Genomic DNA, 20391 nt, shown 5'->3' with positions numbered 1-20391 from the left:
CCCGAGTGGAGTTTTTGCCCTCGCTCGAGCAACTGGGCCCTTTTGTCCCGGTGTCCCCATGAATCACCTGTGCCCACGTAGACGAGCTAGCGGAACCCTGTGTAGTACTTCTCGCCTGGAGCGAAGATAAGCCTTTTTGCTTTCCCGCCACCCTTGTTGTAATGGGCTCTGTACTGCGTTTTTGGTGTTGCCGCAGGCAATAAAGTGTTGCGATCTCAAGCAGTACCGTGTTCTCGCCACGACAACGATTCACACCTGCCCTGCGGCTCGCTAAGACTGAACCCACGCTAGTGCTCGTACCCCTTCGGGATACGTGTACACTACACTGGCACCCAACGTGGGGCATTACATTGAGAAAAAAAAAGTGTGTGTGAAACTAAGCGAGAAAAAGTGAAAAAAAAAGCCAAGGTGGAAGGGGCAGCAGGGCTTCTCGGCGACGACCGAGAACAGGGCATAGCCGGACTGTCTGACATCAGTAGGCCAAGACCCCAAGCACCTATAAATGTCCACGTAGATGGGTCAAAACATCAACATGCACTTTCCCGGGCCCGCACAGAAGCGCCACGCACGTACACACACACATAAGCACACGCACACACACCCTCACCTCAGAGAGGCCCAGCTAGCTCAGTCGGTAGAGCATGAGACTCTTAATCTCGGGGTCGTGGGTTTTGGGCCCCACGTTGGGCGCCACTATGGGTCTCGATGTCGCGAGCTCCACGCTTTTAGAGTGAACGGACACAGTTGACATGGTCAAAACAAACCAAAACTCACGTTTATTTAGCTGCTTTTAAATCGATGATATCGTCAGCTGAATTATTATAACATCTGTAGGGGTGCTGACACCCCCTGTAAAGTTGTTTGTGCTGGGTGGCGCACGTGTCTCGCCTGAAAGCCACATTTCGGGTTACAACCATCGGGCGGTAGGTGGCGTTGTGTTTGCGTTGATCACCACTACTATCATCATCATGGTTGATAGAGTGCTAGCGCTAGCGGTGACTCCTGGTGGAAGGCAAGCCTTGGTGGCGAGCGAGAGCTGAGCGAGTCTCTTCTGCGCGTGGCAGTTGCCGCGAATGGTCGTCTCTAGCGTGGGTCCCCGGTGCGTAGCACCGTGAGTTGCGCGTCGGGGGCCGCCGCGGTAAGTCAAGCATTGGCGACGCCACCTTGGGTGTATTATTGTGTTTTTCATGTTATTGTGTGTTTTTCGTGCTATTGTGTTTCTCATGGAGTGTACGGTAATATTGTGTAAGGATGTCCTAGCATCTTGATAACGATTGATGTATCGATTCGGCGGACGATATCGCCGTTCTAAATTAGTTAAGTAAATCTGTGTTGTTGTTTGGTTTGTACCGACCGCGTCTACTGTGTCCTTTCACTCGAAGAGTGTGGCGTGGCTCGCTCGCCAAGTTCGAGACCCCACAAACCAATTGAGATCAAACATGCTAAAACAGCTTTACACATAATTACGCAACACTCAACAGCATAAACACAAGGCAGCAGCACCAACGCTTGACTCACCACAAGGGCCCTTGGCAGATGGCCTGCGGTGCCGTGCACCGGAGACCCACGGAGGCAACCGTTCGCGCCAAACGCCCCGTGCAAAAAAGACTCACTCAACTCTCTCGTGCCACCACCAAGGCTTGCCGCCAGGGGTCGCCACCAGCGCTACCAATCTAACCATGATGATGATAGTGGTGATCAACGCTTGCCAACACAACGCCACCTACCGCTCAATATATATGACCCCGAAATACTGCTTATGCGCGAGACACATGCGCCATGCGCCGCAAACAACTTTACAGGGTGTGTCAGCACACCCACATATTTTACAGGATTTTCAAAACACTCCGCTGTGTTTCCAACCATACAACTTTTGTAATGGCCTCACCTTACATGCTATACTGCCTCTGTTCATCAATGGTTTATAACACAATTGGTATTAAAGGCAACGTAACATGGCCTTCAGTACTTAGTATGTGTAAGTAGTTGCAAAAGAGGATTTAATGAAAACAAGAATTTATGACAAACACTATGCAGTTAATGAACTGATAAGGTGTCATTTGCATAAAAAATATTAGAGTTTTTATTTGTCCATACAACAACATACATACTACTATTTACATAACACGGTTGAAAAGAGCCCAGGACTTCACTAGCGAAGCCTATCCCGTCATCTCGTGACTGAGATTAAACAGCAGAATACAATTAGTCAAAAGATTAGCTCTATATCTTCTACAGCTTTAAATTATGAGCATGAGGAGAAAAACAAGAACTACCAACACTGACTCAAGTAGCTCTGGTAATTTTTATATTATTCAGAGTAACTGAATAGTATTTATTTATTTATTTAGTGTATTTAGTGTAATTTATTTTGGTGTATGCTTTTCTGCACTAATCTGTGCATTTTGCATATGTTATGTTTGTTTTCTCATGTTTATCAGTACATTTTGTAATACTGCGTACTATAGCGTTATATCTGTGATGTATGATATTATAGGAGGTCTTACTTGCGACTTCGAGACTTCCTTCTGTATCTGTACATGCATTGCACCACTTGTATTTTAATAAATCAAATTTTGAATTTCAGATCGATAGCTCTTTTAACTATGTTTACACAACGAATAAAAATACTAATGCACCTGCATTCTCACACTGCAATATAAATTCAAGTTATAATGATATCCCACCTGGCACAAAAGCCCCATCTTTATATTTAATTTCCCATACATTCAAATATTCATGGCATGCTAATACGGGTAAAAAACAACTTACATTTACTTCCATTGCATTAATTGCTTGTCACATCCACGTTTCCTACATCAGTTTGCATCACCATAGAGGCACAGCTTCAATCCCAGTCCCGGTAGTTGCATTTAGATGGAGGCAAATACTAGAGGTGCATATAATGTGCAACATCAATGCGTGTTAAAGAACCCCACAAGGCCAAACTTATCCTGCGTCCTCCACCACAGCGTCTTCTATAACCTCAGTCACTTTGGAATCTTACACCCAACAAGACAACCACTTCAAAGTTTGAGAATGCCTTAGGAATTAGTTTGTGAAATGTTTTGGCTTTGTCAAGTAGACATGCTCGACGTAGTGACAGGTTACCTGTTGGTGACAATGCTGTTAGAGTTTGAGCGCCCGTCAGCTGCGACGTCTGCAGGGGCGGCTCGCCGGGAGGCATCAAGCGGCACCCTTAGTGCAGCCATGCGGTTGGCATAGTGAATAGCCTGGCTGTACACCGTGGACTCCTCTCGGCTCGAAAGCTCCTCTGTCTCCTCCTTGCTCAGCTGCCCACTTTGCTGAAGGCGCATCTGCGAGACGAGGGAGGGAGCAAATAACTTACTTTAGTGCCTGTACAAGGCCAGGCTGAGTTCTCTAGCCTAGGAGCCAGCCGACAGACCATATCTCTCAGCAGCTTCCTTGACCTACTGTTTCCCTCTAAGTTGGTGGTCTGGACACCCCAGCTAAGAAGCACAACGCAACAACACTCTCGAAGGCCTTCGTTAGAGGCTGCATCCCCAATATTGGTAACCAGTGCTGGACACTCACAGAGAATATGAGCTAGAGTGGACATATAAGTACCGTGCTTGCATGAGTTGGTCATCAGGGTAAATGTGACGACAGAAAAAGCTCTTACGCACTGTGCTGCATCTAGTATGTATTTGAAACATGTAAAGATGAGAACAAAGCAAACCAACAATGCACGGCATGACCACTTCCACGAGATTAAATCGAATAGCATAGCATTATTGTGTCATTCAGTGTGAAAGCCTGCACCCTATGCTGCAATGTTCAAAACACCCTCGTGTGCTGCCTCAACCACAAGCAAGGCCCAAGTAGAGCGCAAAATCTGGTTTGCTTTGTACAGATGCACACCACTGTAGCACAGTGAGTTGAGAGATCAAAAGTGCTAAGCTTTGTAGCAAGAACTTAGCATAGTATTATGCTAAACCATTTTAGCAGCTGTTAACGCTGCTTATGATTAGAGCGAAAATCACTAACACACAACCTCTCAGTACTCGCCTTATTTTTTTTTTTTTTTCACACTATGCCTATACATACCATAAGTTATATGTGATAATACGCACTACATTTACATTACGCTCCATCCATCCACCCTTGTCCTGGAGGTAATCGAGGAAACTAGGCTAGTGCGAATAGTGAATTTTAGGCTCAAAAGGAATTTGAAGCGAATAGCGATTTTGGTCGAATAATTTCTAATCGAATTCGAATAGAATGTATATTGTGTAACAAACTAACCTGTACAATATATATAGTTATATTTTTTAACAAAGCCTCTATGCAAGAGCTTTATTTTTTTCCCCATTCAAAGAAAGTTGAAACAACTTTGAGAAGTAGCAGGATTTGAACTTCAGTAGGATTCAAGTGATAACCTGTAAAATACGCAATATTATTCATTACAGTTAGAGTGTATAAGCCGGCAAAACAAGCTTTAAAGATTGGAAAATGGTCAATAAAATTGCGGATAATATGTTTATTTAATGGAATCCTGCAACAGTTTTTCAAGTTGCCATGGAATGTATTCACCAAAAAAAAAAATTATTGCCTTATGAAATACCCGTAGCAAAAATTTTTCGAATGTGTCGAATATGAGCAAAGGCACAAAGATTTGCTACATGCTGCAATTGCATTCTCTCTTCTCGTCCCGACAAAAGTGCTTGAAGCAAAGCAACAAGGAATTGCATAGGGAAGAAAAATACGTCCCTTGCATGTCGTGACCCTGAGAACTCTTTCTCTCTCTCTTTTCTTTGAATTCGCGAATTTTCAGTGCGATCATGCATGTACGCGTGGACATGTCGCGGCCACATGCAGCGGCTCCTGTAACGACCAAGCGCCTCCATGCTCAAATCAGCCAACGGCTGGTACAATCGTTGTGACGAGCGATTTTTGACTTTGTGGCGTCATTTGCCGAGAGAATAGAGCAATTTTTATCCGACGTTGAGAATTTATTATGAACTTCAGGTACGTGCTGCACTATATTATTTAGCTCGCATGTTCTCGATAGCCTCGACTACCGATCAGCAGCATTTGCAGACCATGCTCAAAAAGTGTTGCAGGCCTTCTTTACATTTGAAATAAAACTTTGTGGCAGAGCAAATTTCTCCTGGAAAGATGCTTTCACGGCTTAGCACCACTATATTGCAGTGAAACCACCTTTACAGGCAGTTACATGCGGTTTAGTATAAATTTATTCGTTCATGTCGAATACTTCGAAGTATTCAATAATTTAATTTCGAATTGAACCGAATTCGAATACTCTACTATTGCTTCGAATATTCGCACAAGCCTAGAGGAAATGAATCCTACAGGAGCACTCCTGCAAGCGCTGGTTAGCCACGCCACTTCTGGAATTTTTAAGACGATCACAATGATCTACAAAATGCACTGCGACAACCTATTAAAACTATCTCCGCTTGAATCTGTAAGGGGTGCACTGCGAGTATGTTTAGCCGTCACAAACTTGCCTGAGAAAGAGTTCTTACTCTTCGAAATCAATGTCGATGCCTTTTTTTTTCGTGATTGTGCAGACTATTGCAACCACGTGACAATTCTGTTTAACAGTGTTCAGAGCAAGTAACATATGCGATCGTGTCATTATGTTCAAGCATTACGTTTAATGTATGATAACCTATTCATTGAGCCGATCACAGATGAAAGCAGTTCAAAATGTCACTACTGCTCTAACACAGCTGCCCGTTAAGCATTCCTGCTACAGGTGCAGTTTAAAATACGCCTTCCACCTCACAAATAAAGTTGCAAGGTTATGCGAGTAAAATGCTGGCAATTTACGAACCTGTTCTGCACAAATCTCCAGCGCATTTGGCTCCGGCGGCTTAATCAAGGTGGCCGAGCGGCGACTGGATGAATCGAAGTTGTTTCTCGCGTTCTCTTGTCTTGACCAGCTCATTGGGTAGTCCTTGTTCTGTAGTAAATAACCCAACACTGCCATCAGCCATGCTAAAAACAGACAGTGTTGTTTGAATCATAGCGTGAGTACTGAGAGGTATTACATATAACCTGTAAACTTAAATGGCATTACCAAGAGTCCATGCTTAACTCAAGGGGCAATTAAGTCCCTTTTTCTTTTTTTTAAGTGTCAAACCAAGTCAAAAGAACTCTTAAATATGAGTGAAGTTTTTTCGCATGTAATAAGTGGCCAAAAACAAAAAGCCCTAATATGTAACCTTGAAAGACTTTATAGCAATGTGCTGCTGGGGAGCAAACCTTTTTACTTCAATCATCGAAGAAGAAGATGCACATCACCATTTTTTGAAACGGTAAGCACCTATTTTTTTAGCCTTGATTTTAAAAAAAGAACATATTTTGTAAATGATAACACTAGGAGGTGACCACTCTTACAGTGAGTTCCTACAGTCGACACCCATTAAATATTACGAATAGCGCAACGTCATCTTCACTTGACATATGACATCACCACATTAGGCAAAGTTGGAATGCTGATGCATGTGAGGTTACCCAGTGGAATTGAGATATCATAATAGTGACAGGTACACTTTTGCCCCTCGATATAGATCTGTAAATTGCTATTGGTGAGCGTGCTTCCCGTTTAGTCTAATATGATTTCTTCATAACTAGATTAACAGTAATAAGTAGACACCTAGGTCCACATGGAGAACCCACAGCACCATCCAACTCGATACATGTATGCCATGTCAAAATTACACAACTCGTGAACACAAACAGTGAGTATACAATGATATAAAACAGCAATCAATATTTGAATAAAATAAGCGCGACAAAGTTTAGAGGTAGTTCAGCAGTGTGTTATCCAAAAATAGTCATTCCAGAACACAAAATTCTAGTGCAGTATTGGGCCACGAAACAAACCAGGAAAACATTTTGCAGGAGGACAGGCCAACACCAAATCCAGTGCCAAGTTTCAGGCGTAGCTAAGACGTGACGATTCGCATGCTGCTTTACTGACATGCAATGACCCAAGCCAACAAATACTTCCATGTGTGCCAGTGGAGTGGAGAACGCTAATTGCACATTGTTACTCGAAACACTATCATTAAACAGCACTCAATATACCGCTGTTAGTCACTGGCATTCAATGCCATCTGCCACGTGCTCGACCACAAAAAAAATCTCTAGGCGCATTTCTCGAGGATAGATGTAGTACCATCACTAATGTGCAATTAAAATCTCGCCTAACTTGCAATAATGAATACAATGTGACCGTGACTAATATTCATATGTGCCTACAGCAAGACACGCTACAAAATTCGTTTATAAAGATATAATGAGAACAGACAAAAAATCACATTGCGCGAGGCACTAACCTATAGGTGTGATTTAAATCAACAAATAAATCCGCATATTGCTGCAAAAGCTCACTATAGTTGGTCTAGAAATTTCAGCTCAACAACGTATTCTTGCCTCCCAACCAGAAGAAGAGAGCTGTTCAATTATCAATCACAGTAGACTTTGCAAAATATTTTGTTATAACTTCATATAGATAGTTACAAGCACATTTTGTCCCCATATTCCTGCAGGCAACCAGAAACTTATCGTCACACATGTTTGTCATCTCATACTCTTCGTAATTACCGTATTTTCTCGCATATAACCCGCACCAAAAATTGAAAAAAATCGCCTGAAAAGTGGGGGTGCGGGTTATCTGCGAATAATCCGGAAGCAGAGGTCGGCTTCACGGCAATGCATAGCCTGCCGTGCAGTCCGCATCCCCATCGGCATCGTCTGGTGCAAAGCCAATAAAAGCCAACATAGGCCATAGACAGATCCCGTCCGTAGCGTGTTTATTCACTTTTTGCGTGCTTTGTTTGATTTGGTCAACAGCGTCACAACAGCGATTTGACAGCGTCTGTCTCAGAGTCAGGTGTGGCCAGTTTGCACCGTTGGTCAGCTTTGTCTGGTGAGGCACCATGAGTGGGTCTCGGCGACAATCTTTCACCGCGAAAGAAAAACTCGCGATTATAGCTGCTGCGGAAGAAATCGGCAACAGAGCTGCTGCGAGGAGGCACGATGTCGACGAGTCCTGCATTCGCGACTGGCGAAAAAAAAAGGCCTCTCTCGAAAGTGCACACAAGCAGAAGCGAGCATTTCGCGGCCCGAAGACTGGTGCGTACCCCCTTCTTGAGACGCAGCTTGTCAAATTTATTGAGGAGCGGAGGAGTCGCGGCCACGCTGTGTCAACGGAGATGGCGCAGATGGAAGCGCTGAGGTTGGCCCGCGAGATGAACATCTCACGCGAGTTTCGTGCGAGCCGTGGATGGCTCCAGCGATTCATGGCCAGGCACGGATTTTCGATGCGGCGGCGAACGACTATGTGCCAGCGGCTTCCCAACGCCTACGAGGATAAGCTGTTGAGCTATCAACGTTACGTCATCGGGCTGCGGAAGGAGCACAACTACTTGCTCTCCCAGGTGGGAAATGCCGATCAAACGCCCGTGTACTTCGAGATGCCCATGGACACCACTCTGCAGAAAAAGGGCTCGAAATCTGTAAGCGTACTGACGGGCGGAAACACCAAACTACGCTGCACAGTAATGTTGTGCGCTTTGGCGGACGGTACCAAACTGCGCCCGTATGTAATCTTCAAGCGCAAAACGCTACCCAGCACTCCACTGCCACCAGGGATTGTTGTGCGAACCGAAGATAACGCGTGGATGAATGGTGACCTCGTCTGTGACTGGCTTCGCACGATCTGGGAGAAGAGGCCGGGCGCCATGTTGGCACGGCGGTCGGTGCTGGTGTTGGACTCGTTTCGAGGCCACTGCACTGACGCAGTGAAAGCGCGCCTCGCTGACCACCGCACCGACCTCGTGATCATACCCGGTGGCATGACTTCCATGCTACAGCCACTGGACGTGTGCCTCAATAAGCCGTTCAAGGCGCACGTGAAGCGGCTGTATGCCGAGTGGATGGCCGACGGCCTTTACGCCCTCACACCGACGGGGCGCGTGCGGAGGCCAGACATTGCGCTGCTGTGCCAGTGGATCGTGGATGCGTGGGGGGCGATTCCGGCCGACATGGTGCGCAAGAGTTTCAAAAAGTGCGCCATCAGCAATTGCTTGGATGGCACCGAAGATGATTGCGTCTTCGAGAGCGGCGACGAAGCCTCGGATGGCAGCAGCGACAGCGGCGAGTCGGGCGATGATTGAAGGAACGGGAATCGGCGCCGTCAACGTTGCGGCGATCGCTTCGAAATAAAGTTCTTTTGTAAACGAGATTGTGACTGTGACTTCCCAAAACAGTTTTTTTTAAGCTAAGCATGCGGGTTATACGCGAGGATTTTTTTTCTTTTTTCGGGGAGTTCAAAGTTAGGGGAGCGGGTTATATGCGAGGGCGGGTTATATGCGAGAAAATACGGTAATCTAGTTCTGTCGAAGTACATAACAATAAAAGGGTCGAAACACAGCACTTTTTGTTCGTACTCATGTCTCAAGCCCCTGGTGCGTTGAAAAGCTTATGGCATGTTTGGTCAACTGGTCAAAAGTTAACTACGGTAGAAATTCTACTCCCTTAAATGAAGATGAGAGTCAAAAAATGCAACTTTTTTCCAAAATTATATATTTTTTGTTTTTATTTGTTTTGATAAAGTATAGTTTGTTTACTTTGACAAAAAAAAACTGAAGATTGCAATTAAACTTGAAGTAGGTTAAAATCACTTTTTCAGAGCACGAAGTGGTGACTAAAAACTAAAAGGAGCTTATTGTCTAGAGTCCCTTAGAAATGATCACCTGGCTACTAGCCATTGCATCTTGCGTGAGTAGTAGGCCTGACTAAGAAATGAAGATGTTACAGAATGACAGTTAGTTTGCTTTCTGTCTACTAAAGTAGTCATAAAATCAAGCTTGCCGGCCTATCAGAGGTCCCCAATACATGAGCACATGTAGTTCACCAGCTCACCTCTGATACAGAGGATATTTTTTAACCAAATTCCACAACACAAAGAATATGAACACACAGAACCCTAATATATTAGGCCTTCTCGAGCACAATGCTCAAAACTTTGCGGGGGTGCTATCACCCCCTGTAAAGTTGTTTGTGCCTCGTCGTGCGCACATGTCTCACGAATAGGCCACATTTAGGTGTAACCACCGAGCGAGAGATGGCGTTGTGTTTGCATGGGCTAATGATCATCATAATTATGCTGAGCGCGGTAACGCCAGCAGTGTCGCCCTGCAATGAGGCTAGGTGGCCACACAGAGAAGATTTGAGACCTCCTTCGGCATTGAGGCAGCGATCGGGATGCACATCTCCTGCAGTGGGGTCCGCGAGAGACAACACCGCGGGTCGTCATCTGCGGCCCCTTGTGGCGAGTCGAACATCGGTGACGACACTTTCACGTCACCTTGTGGTTGTGTTGACTGAGTGTATTAAAATATTGTATAATGTTTTAGCGTGTCATTAGTGACGTATTGGATTTGGCTGGTGATATCGTCGTTTGTAAAAGTAGTTGAAATGTACATGATGTTTGGTTTGCATGACCGTGTCTACAGTCATCGCGTGTTCCAAAAGCAGCTTTCATTTCTAGACTGCACAGCTTCTAGATTGTAGTACTTCAGAAGTAAAAAGAAAGCTCAACAGTAATCAGATGCGAGACAAAGTGACAATACTAGTGAACAGTTTCCGACTATTCATGCACAATGCAGGTAAGAGGCAAAGTTACGTTAAGGCTGAGCTAAGACCAGGCAATTTCTTTTCTACCTCACTGAAAAATTATGTTTGCTGTTAACACTGTACAACTACACATACTCAAAGATGACTCCCTACTACGATCTCCAAAGTGAAAAACTGCTAGCACTCTATGCTTACCACTCCATGTTTCCCCCACTTACACTTGATTGATTGATATGTGCGGTTTAACATCCCAAAACCACCATATGAGTATGAGAGACGCCGTAGTGGAGGGCTCCAGAAATTTCGACCACCTGGGGTTCTTTAATGTGCATTCAAATCTGAGCACACGGGCCTACAACATTTCCACCTCCATCGGAAATGCAGCCGCCGCAGCCGGGATTCGAACCCACGACTTGCGGGTGAGCAGCCGAGTACCTTAGCCACTAGACCACCGCGGCGGGGTCCCCACTTACACTTGATTTGATGAATGATATGTGGGGTTTAACGTCCTTGATATGTGGGGTTTAACGTCCCAAAACCACTATATGATTATGAGAGACGCCGTAGTGGAGGGCTCCGGAAATTTTGACCACCTGGGGTTCTTTAACGTGCACCCAAATCTGAGCACACGGGCCTACAACATTTCCCCCTCCATCAGAAATGCAGCCGCCGCAGCCGGGATTTCATCCCACGACTTGCGGGTCAGCAGCCGAGTACCTTAACCCCTAGACCACCGCGGCGGGCGGTTTAATGTCCCAAAACCACCATTTGATTATGAGAGATGCCGTAGTGGAGGGCTCCGGAAATTTTGACCACCTAGGGTTCTTTAACCTGCACCCAAATCTGAGCACACGGGACTACAACATATCCGCCTCCATCAAAAATGCAGCCGCCACAGCCGGCATTTCATCCCGGCTGCGGCGGCTAATCGGCAAGATAGCAAATGTAGACTAGGATAGAGGAATTTCAATGTCAAGTGAAGTTCTAAGGTCGCTATCAGTGTAAAAATGTGAATAAAATAAGCAAGAGTGCTTGGCTACATTATGTAAATGCAGCAGACTCCAAGGTTCATTGATACTACTGATAAACTTCAGCGCAACAATATCTGGGTAACATTTCTTGACAGAGACATGCTGCCCAATGCACAATCGACTTGCATGTCAATACAGCGTTGCAAAGTGCATCTGTGGCATGCAACCTGCGCTGCTATGACGAGCTATCTTTGTGCTGTTGCCTGAACTTCACCAAGAGCTTGTGTCAGCATGCAAAGTTACCGAACAGAAGGCACATGTAGCATGCTCACTGTTGTATTTGCCCTCCAAGATAACACACGAGAATTGTAACTTTGTGTCAAGTTAAACAAGACACATTCTAACCTTTACCTTAAGAGAGAAATAGTGACACTGAAGTCAAATAAACTGTCTTAGACAAAAAAAATTTGATGTTTGTACTGAGTCATGCAAAGCTCGGCACAGTGAAGCACGGGCATGTCACCGCTCATACTCCTCTCGTCGGCCGACACGTCTAGCTTCAAGATACGTGGCTTCCTCTTTGGAAGAATTCGCTTCCTAAGGACCCCCAAATGACTGTTTAGACACGACTGGGCAAAGCCAGGTTATACGCTGTAGAGCGGAGAACGCAGGCGTTGTCTCCGTTGGTGTGTGTGGCTTGCTAGCCTCCCCCTTTCTTTCTATCGTTTTCTCTATCTCTCTGCATCTTTCTCTTCGAGGTTCTTTGTTTTTCTTTATCTTTCTGCAGTTTCGTCACTTTCTGTGCTGCACTTTACTCTCTCCCTCTCTCTTTACCATCACATCTCTCCTTCTCATGCTAACTTCCCTTTCCCCCCCCTTACTATCCTATACTACACAATGCTCTGCTTGGCTCCATTAATTTGATTCAATAGACAAGTTGTTTGAATGTTCGCTTGCAAATCAAGGTTATGCAGGTTCAAATCCCACCTCATAAAGGATATATATCTTTTTTTTTTTTTGTCAAGAACTTCCTATTTTTCTTTTATATCGTTCTTTTTGTCTATTTGTCTCGCTCTTTCTTTTTCTCTCTCTCTACTCATTATCAGGGTTATTTCAGGCCCCACCATAGTTCGATTTGCCCAAATTCTGTGGCACATGCCCGTTTATGATGATAATAGTGGCAGGACCAACAGTGTACAGCTGGATTAAACAACTTTGCTCTTAAAAATAAGAAATTATGTGATAATCCAAACGGTGGGAACTTTGTTCAGAGCTGCAATACTGAAAATGACATAGAAATCGACAATGGCTGGAAAATCAGGCATGATGAATTTGTTCCCAAAATGCTGCCACTGTTATGTTTGTGTTCTTACTGTGGTATGACAGCAATCTCTACTAGACTGCATCGACTTTCATGACAACACTTAACAAAAAGTACAGCTTCCTCCTCAAAGTTTTCCCTATACTCATCAACAGGCACAAAAGGTCCACGATACCACTCTTCACAAAGAAAGCTGGGGCATTCGAGAATGTGGAAACACAGCGCACCCTATGCAAATAATGCAAAGAAATCAAGCATCGACAACATGCCACAAAACATTACAGACATGCACGCTAGCTTACAGGACACAGAACCTGGCATCTTGCAGTTAGTCCGTTAGTCTTGACACCACAAAGTCCAAGACAGCATTGGATTAAGCCAACAACCAATCAATAAGCAAGGGTGGAGGGGTGAAAGTAGCACTCTGCCAAAAGCCAAACAAAAGAGATAAGAAGAGAGAAGAAAAAACATGTGTTGAAAGAAACACAAAGAAAGAATAGATAGAAGGGGGACACAGCCTGATGACAACGCACAGCAGCAGCAGAAGCAGTGGCAGCAGCTGCAGCGACGAAAGGGTAGAAACGGTAAAATCTCGGCGCCGGGGCCTCTTTGCATTTCTGGAGGTGCTTCAGGTACCTCTGCGTGGGATCGAAACCGAAGCCATGGGGGTGAAAGGGGATGTGGGTATGGGGGGGGAGTGGTGGAGGGAAGATTTCCACCCCAGCGGGACACAAAAGGAGAGGGGGACAACAGAAATATAACGCGAAGAAATAACCAAACAAAATAAAGAACAACAAAGATATGGGTCAAGGGCACGAGAGGAAACAGGCATACCAACTAGAGTACACCGACACTCCGCGACACCCAACGACAAGGACACCCAACACGCCGTACCACCAACAACACCAAACACGTAACCCATGCAGACAACGAGATGGCCAAGCACCGAGAACACCTAAAGCAACAAGTGCACATTAAAGCTAGATGCCTTTGAAAGCAAAAAAAAAAATATCATTTGTAGCTACAAAAAAGTTTAGTGCGACTATTGAAACATGCAGGCAGAGTTATCATGTAGTGTTACTGTTTGGCTCTTCAGCTTTCTCACAGTCTATCAAGATTCATATAAATTATATGAGCGATCTTGGAAGAAAGATTACTTCTGAGATGTTACTAAAGCAGTCTCATATGCGTTGCTAAATCACCCCCTGAAACAAATTACTACACCCAATCCAAAGGCCGACTACACTCTTATACAAGAGGGCTATTTTCTTCAAAAATGCCTCCGAGCCTTCGAGCTTTCTGTACTCAGCTTTGGCATTTTACCTTTCATGGTGAATTTTTATGAATACAGACATTAAGTTTCATAATTAAGATTAAATATAGCATGTCCCCAACAATCACTTTTTATATAGTGAATTTATGCTATTTTATCATTCTAAATAGTAAGATGTTATCACCACTATAACAAGTTCTTGGAACAGTGACAGCATCATAAAACAATGAGGCACGTTTAGGACTGCCCCATCCACTTGTTCCATTTTTTGCTTTGGTCTTTTTCAAGCTGCAATTCAACTTGCAACTAAGGGCACCTCATAGGTGGCTGATGAAGCACCTTTTTCAGTCAGGGTATGCAGCACTTCAAGAGCTTTGTACTGAAAGCACAATGTATCATGCCAATGTGTTCAAAAGTGCTATCCCCACAATAAAGTTTACAGACCAGGAAATCACAAATATTTACAAACAGCATGTGGTAATTGATAACAATACTCTACAAGTGTGCTGTTGCACTTGCAGGTAGAGACTGAAAATCAAAATCAAGACAGTGAAAACAGTAAGCCTTTTTCTCGGATATTATGGTCTGTAAACATTGACACAGAGTCTAGACACTGCAATGACAGTGAGCAAGTAACTAAACTGAAAAGGCCATCCTTTACACATAATGCGCTCACTTCTATATAAACTATTCCTAAAGAGACACTAAAGTCAAATAACAATTTACGTCAGAGTGAAAGCTCAATGTATGACAACATCTAAAATGACAATATTATCAACAAGAGTACCCTACTTGGAGAAATTAAGATGAATGCGCAAGAACACAAGCGCCACAGTAGGAAATTTTCAAAATAATCCCGATAAAATCAGACGAACCGCCTACAATTATTCACTAGTAATCGATCTAACTGCACTAAATAAAGAACCTACTGTGCATCAAGAAACACAATAAAATGCTGCTTGTTCGTTTCTGTTTGATTCATGGGGAAAAAGAAACGCCGGATGTTACTATGCGAAATGGCGCAAGTGGTTTAAAAATTCAACTTTCGCGTGGTTACACGGGACAGGTGGTGCCATCTAGCGGGGCGCAGTTGAAACGGAAGTGTCGCCAATCTCGAAGCCAATGATGGGAAATTGATCAATGACCGTTGTTGCTGCTGTGGGTCCCGCTGCTTTAGGTCTGCTGCTTTAGGTCTGCTGCTACTAGCGCAGTAAAGCCGGGAAACCTTGTGCACGGCAACAGTGGCGTGAGTAAGTCCGATCGGTCCGCTTCTTGAGACTGGTAATTTGAAGTGCGCTAACCCGATGCGGACCACTAAAACGAGATTTTATTTCAAAATAGTCTCTTCCTTGACTCAGAAGTAACACTACGAGGTTTCTGGACCGCCATTTCAACAATCAACGTCGACTTAATAGTTGACTTTAGTGTCCCTTTAGCATCTCTTTTCCACAACTTTTTGTCAATGTTTGAATGCTGTGAAAGCAGTGAGAGTCTACAGCACTGCTAAAAAATGTTCAAAAACAATAAACTTCAAAAACAGTTGTAAAAGACCTGCTGCCCGTGTTGCAGTACCTCGCGAGGACTAAGCGGGGGAGATGCGTTCTTGTTAGGCTGCCCATTGGGCAGTGCACTGTTGCTGTGCTGGGGTGAAGAAGAGACAGGCAGGTAGAGGGCTCGGATGTCTCGTTGCACGTCCTGGTAGAAGGCAGCCTCCCAGAACTGCAGCTGGCCCCAGACGGCATGCTCTTGGATGCATGTGTAAGCGAACTGCATCACGCCTGTGCACAGCTTCTGCTCGAGAAATAAGAAGGGGAGAAGAAACGCAACCAGTATATCTAAGTTGCTATATCATTTCAATCATTTGACAGGTTCTTACATACAACTCATTACTAGGCAAACAATGAAAAAAAAAAGATTGAAAGCTCTAACAAGCAAGACCCTAATGATTTTGCATCAGTGATTCTGCCCACAAAACAGTTGTGAACCTACACATCCCAAGGCACAGTTTCCCAAGTAATTGCACTCTCATCTCTGCATTGACAGGATTGAGCCAATGAACTTGACTATGGCACTCTTGCATTACCATCAATTTTAGAAATGTTACTCACAGCAAACATGTGCCTTGTGCATGAGCATCGATGCATGCCATTGGCCAACATCATTCACTTCGTATTCTTACATAGCGTTTTGAAATTACTTGATTGGCCAGCATGTTTAATTCCTCTTGTGCATCATCGCTAGTTAACAAGCAAAGCCAAATCGTGTGTACCGTGTCCAAATCCAAATCGTGTGTACGTCCAAATCGTGTGTACTGTGTCACTGGCTACAAACAGCACTTCAGGACCCCACAGTTTTGACCTCAGTCATAACTTTTAGCAATGTCATAGGGTTCCCAAAGAAGACCATGCGAAGACGCATTTCTGGGTAACCTAACCATCACTTCAAACTTTGACTTACCCTGCAGAAAGCATGTGACAGTGGCAAAATCCCAGCAGCTACACCGTGTTCATCCAGTGCTGAATCATCCTGAGCAATAAGGAACACCAAAAGGTCAAAAGTGTGCCCAATCCCAGTTGCTCATGTCACATCACAATACTATAACCGAACTAATCCCTAAAGTAGCGATAGTATTGGTTATGCATGAAAGTCAAATAGAAAAAGACCCATTATACGATGAACTTTTAACCATCTGGTCATAAGATATAAGCAACATCAGAGAATGACTTGCCTGTAGGGCACAGTTGATCAACCGCACAACCAGGTCAAACTGTTGGTGCTCGAGCACTGCCTTGTTTCCCGTCACATGATGCTGCAGCTCCCTCGTCAGTGCCAGCCGCGCTGCCTTGTTCTTCAATGCGCGCAAGACTGCAGGCATAGCCTGTGCGCACAGCACAAATTCAGAAAAAAAAAAATTGCTCGATTAATCAGTGTGCGCTGACTGAAATTAGTGCACATTAGTGCTGCAATAATCAACAAAGTGTGTTTGGGGACAAAATGCATGACCGCTGTGTTGCCAGGTGCAGTCCAAATCTTACATCGCATATTTCAAAGCCAATTGTTAACCATAACTTTCTTATGCAATCTTAGCGCAACTCAGGCAGCATCTGAAAATACAAAAAATACAGCAGAAGTGCCTCCCTGTACAAGTAAAAATGACCTCTGCTGTACTACAAGATGCAGGAACAAGCGCCACAACCCTGCAAAATGGCGAGAATTTAAGAATGTGTCATCTCTTCACGAATGCAGTCATTCTTGAAAACTGGCTAGGCTTCTGCTGGTACATCCTTGCTTTACTAGATGTTTCTTATACCTAAGCTTTTGTTAGCACCTCGATTTTTGTTGGTTAATCATTTATTTATTCCAGCAACACAGACACCAGGCACCTATAGTCAATATACAGTGACTATTACAAGTGCATAGTACTCATGGATTGAAACGCGAAAATGTAAGGCTAAGTAATGCCCACAATTCTGTTTCCAGCATCTACAGGTAATGTCATATCGGTATTATTTTGGCTCAAACACTTATATAAATGTTGAAGTCTAAGTCGGTATCAAAACCAAACATTATCTTTCACAGCAAGATTTGAAGCAACATGAAGCAATTATCACAAGCTGATAATAGTTGCTCAACTAAAACAACGAAGTTGCCTTTCAATACATGACCACTGTACATACTTCCGCAACAACCAACTGAAACATTACAGTATGCCTTGTGCTATGTCTCAGTTGGTTTCTATGGTACCTCATTATGCGCCATAGTACATATTAATTTGTTGTAGTGAGGTTCAATAATAAAATGCATAAAACAATAAAGCCTGTAGATAAATCCCACCTATGCTTAAAGTACACACAGAAAACTGCACGAATGTGGCTACATTCTCGCACCCTCCTACTGTACCTTGCGTGCATCAGAGATCTTGTTGTCGAAGATGTAGTTTATACAGTTGCAGAGCACCTCAAGGCGGCGTGCGGAATTGTTGACCAGTGCTCGAGGATCCTGGGAACACACCTGACTCATCGGGGGCCCCGCAGGGACAATGCGGGGAAGCTGGGGTCTCAACGATGACAGCCTACAAGTTGACAAAGACTTGCATTAAGTGAAAGGTCTAGCAAAAAAAAAAAAACTGCATTGTAAAATGCATTGTACAATGCATTACTAACTAGCACGGCTTTCTGTAAAAAAAAAAAAACTATCCCGAAATGCACCAGGAAAAGGCTAACAACTCTCCTTCAGTGCATGATCTTCCTTGTTAGAACCCAACACATGTATGGCTGCCTAGAAAAGACAGCATCATGGCATCTAGTGGTCATGCCTATAACCAACAAGTCCCCTTTGACAACAAGTAATTTATTGTACTTCATGGTTAGCAGTGTCCTTCGAAAAGAACACTGCAAATATGGCAAAGTGGACTTACTTGGATCCCAAGTGGTTTCTGGAAAGGCCCGTCTCCATGATGGACTTCACGAGCTCCCTGTCAAGCGTCGGGAAAGGAGGCTGATGGATGCGAGTGAAAGCGCCTTCAGTCGGTTTCGGAATCTTTTCTACATATGGTTGTGGATTTGGATTCTCCTGAAAGAGAAGAAAAAGTCAGTGCAATATTCTGACACCAGTTCTAGTGCTGATAGGTGCATACGCACTATGCTACTGTTGTAACTTCCCCACAGTTTTCGACAGCCATCATTCCTTCGGGACAGGTTACGCAGTCACACCAATGATAATTTTCTTCGCAACTTAAGTCACACTGTAGAGGCTGGTTGCTTAAAGTGGCTCACGCTATGAAAGAGGCTGCAGTAAACAACTGCAGTAAAGGACTGCAGATACTTTCAGCCAATTGGGATTCTTTAATGTGCACTGACATCGCACGGTACACGTGCCTCTCTCATTTTGCCTCCATCAAATGGGACTGCTACAGTACCATATCCACTGAGCCACCACAGCAGGACATCATATTTTACAGTATGTTTCTGTTACAAGCTGCCATTCTAGCGTCACCAGCGCGCGAAGTCGGCGACGGGAATGACAGCAGGTTAGTTCGTTCCGTACGCAAGCAGAAACAGTGAAGAGATCAGAGACGTGAGAAAACAAAACAAACTTTACTCTAGTGATATTGCAGCACACGGGATCTAGTACAACAATTCAATACAACTAACAAAATACATCAACAGTTGATACAACTAAAAAATACATATAAAGAAACAATAAATCAGCTTACGAGAGAGAACTATTACAAACTACACAAACTAACAACAATAGAACTACGGAGTAGAAAGTTCGAAGATATAAACAGGTGAAGGCATACGTGTAATGACCGACAGCATTGCGTCCCCGACGATCGGATGCGAGAAGTCGAAGAGAGTTCTGGCACGACTGCGATGTCGGCGGTGTTGCAACGCTGGTGGCTCCGGGAGGCTAGTGCTTGCAGGTGACTTCAGGCAGGTTGAGCTAATTCGAGGCGAAGTCCCGATGTCTACGTTGCGGACGTTAATATCGCGTCACAACTAGACGAACGGCTAAGTTTAGGTGGCCAGCGATACAGAGCCACACTAAAAACTTCTAGAAGAGATACTTGTTGATCTGTTTCTAAACCATGTTGGTCAGCGACTAGCCTGCCTAGCAGGGCAAAATCCTGCGCTTAAATCCCCCTCGTGTCTCCTCGCTCTCTTTCTTGGGGACAAGAGACTTCTACATGGGTCCAATAACGCGCGTTCAATTGATGGAAACTTGGCCCCAAAAAATATATTGACCCCACCCCTTTTTAATTGGGAGAGGGCCCTCAACTAGCGAGAGTAACAACCTGTTGGGGTGTTGTCATACGACTTGGCCACCAGAGGTTTTCTCATGGTTTTCCCCGTGGGAACGGTCAGACTGTTTGGCTCTCAGCCGGTGCGTCCTGTAGTCTAATCCTTGTTCGGGGTATATCGTGGCCTTCCACGACCCTGCAGACGCCGCCGCAGTTACAAAAAGATCAAACGTCGGCGGCGACGTTCGAAGAAGGGCACCTCATTTTGCACTTCTCGGCTCTCTTTCATGCGCCCACCGTTCCCACGGTCAGTGGGGGAGTATGGCGCCCGTTAATTGCCGTGAAGCGGGGTCGCCAAAATTGGCTGTCCGTGACATCGCCCCCCACTTTCAGAATGTTATTCATAACATTTGCTCACACGGAGGGGAATTTTTCAACAACAAGGAAC

The 20391-nt window shown here is 44.5% G+C and overlaps 1 protein-coding gene and 1 non-coding gene across 3 annotated transcripts in view; one reads left to right on the top strand and one right to left on the bottom strand.

Moving 5' to 3' along the window:
• Sbf (SET domain binding factor) overlaps nucleotides 1-20391 on the bottom strand; it is a 145780-nt gene that overhangs the window by 47136 nt on the left and 78253 nt on the right. For both annotated transcript variants that reach the window (XM_037421552.2, XM_075875915.1), the window contains exons 11-17: nucleotides 18618-18772; nucleotides 18101-18272; nucleotides 16929-17078; nucleotides 16658-16726; nucleotides 15773-15991; nucleotides 5822-5950; nucleotides 3112-3317 (exon numbers count right to left, since the gene is read on the bottom strand). In XM_037421552.2, coding sequence (XP_037277449.2) covers nucleotides 3112-3317; nucleotides 5822-5950; nucleotides 15773-15991; nucleotides 16658-16726; nucleotides 16929-17078; nucleotides 18101-18272; nucleotides 18618-18772 — 1100 coding nt within the window. The remainder of the gene's footprint in view (nucleotides 1-3111; nucleotides 3318-5821; nucleotides 5951-15772; nucleotides 15992-16657; nucleotides 16727-16928; nucleotides 17079-18100; nucleotides 18273-18617; nucleotides 18773-20391) is intronic.
• TRNAK-CUU (transfer RNA lysine (anticodon CUU)) lies at nucleotides 617-690 on the top strand. The gene has a single exon. It is a non-coding gene; the product is annotated as a tRNA-Lys (tRNA).

Source organism: Rhipicephalus microplus, chromosome 2, assembly GCF_043290135.1.
Source record: "Rhipicephalus microplus isolate Deutch F79 chromosome 2, USDA_Rmic, whole genome shotgun sequence".
Classification (NCBI taxonomy): Eukaryota; Metazoa; Arthropoda; class Arachnida; order Ixodida; family Ixodidae; genus Rhipicephalus; species Rhipicephalus microplus.
Note: the sequence above shows the minus strand (reverse complement) of the source record. Positions and strands in the feature narration are given on the sequence as shown.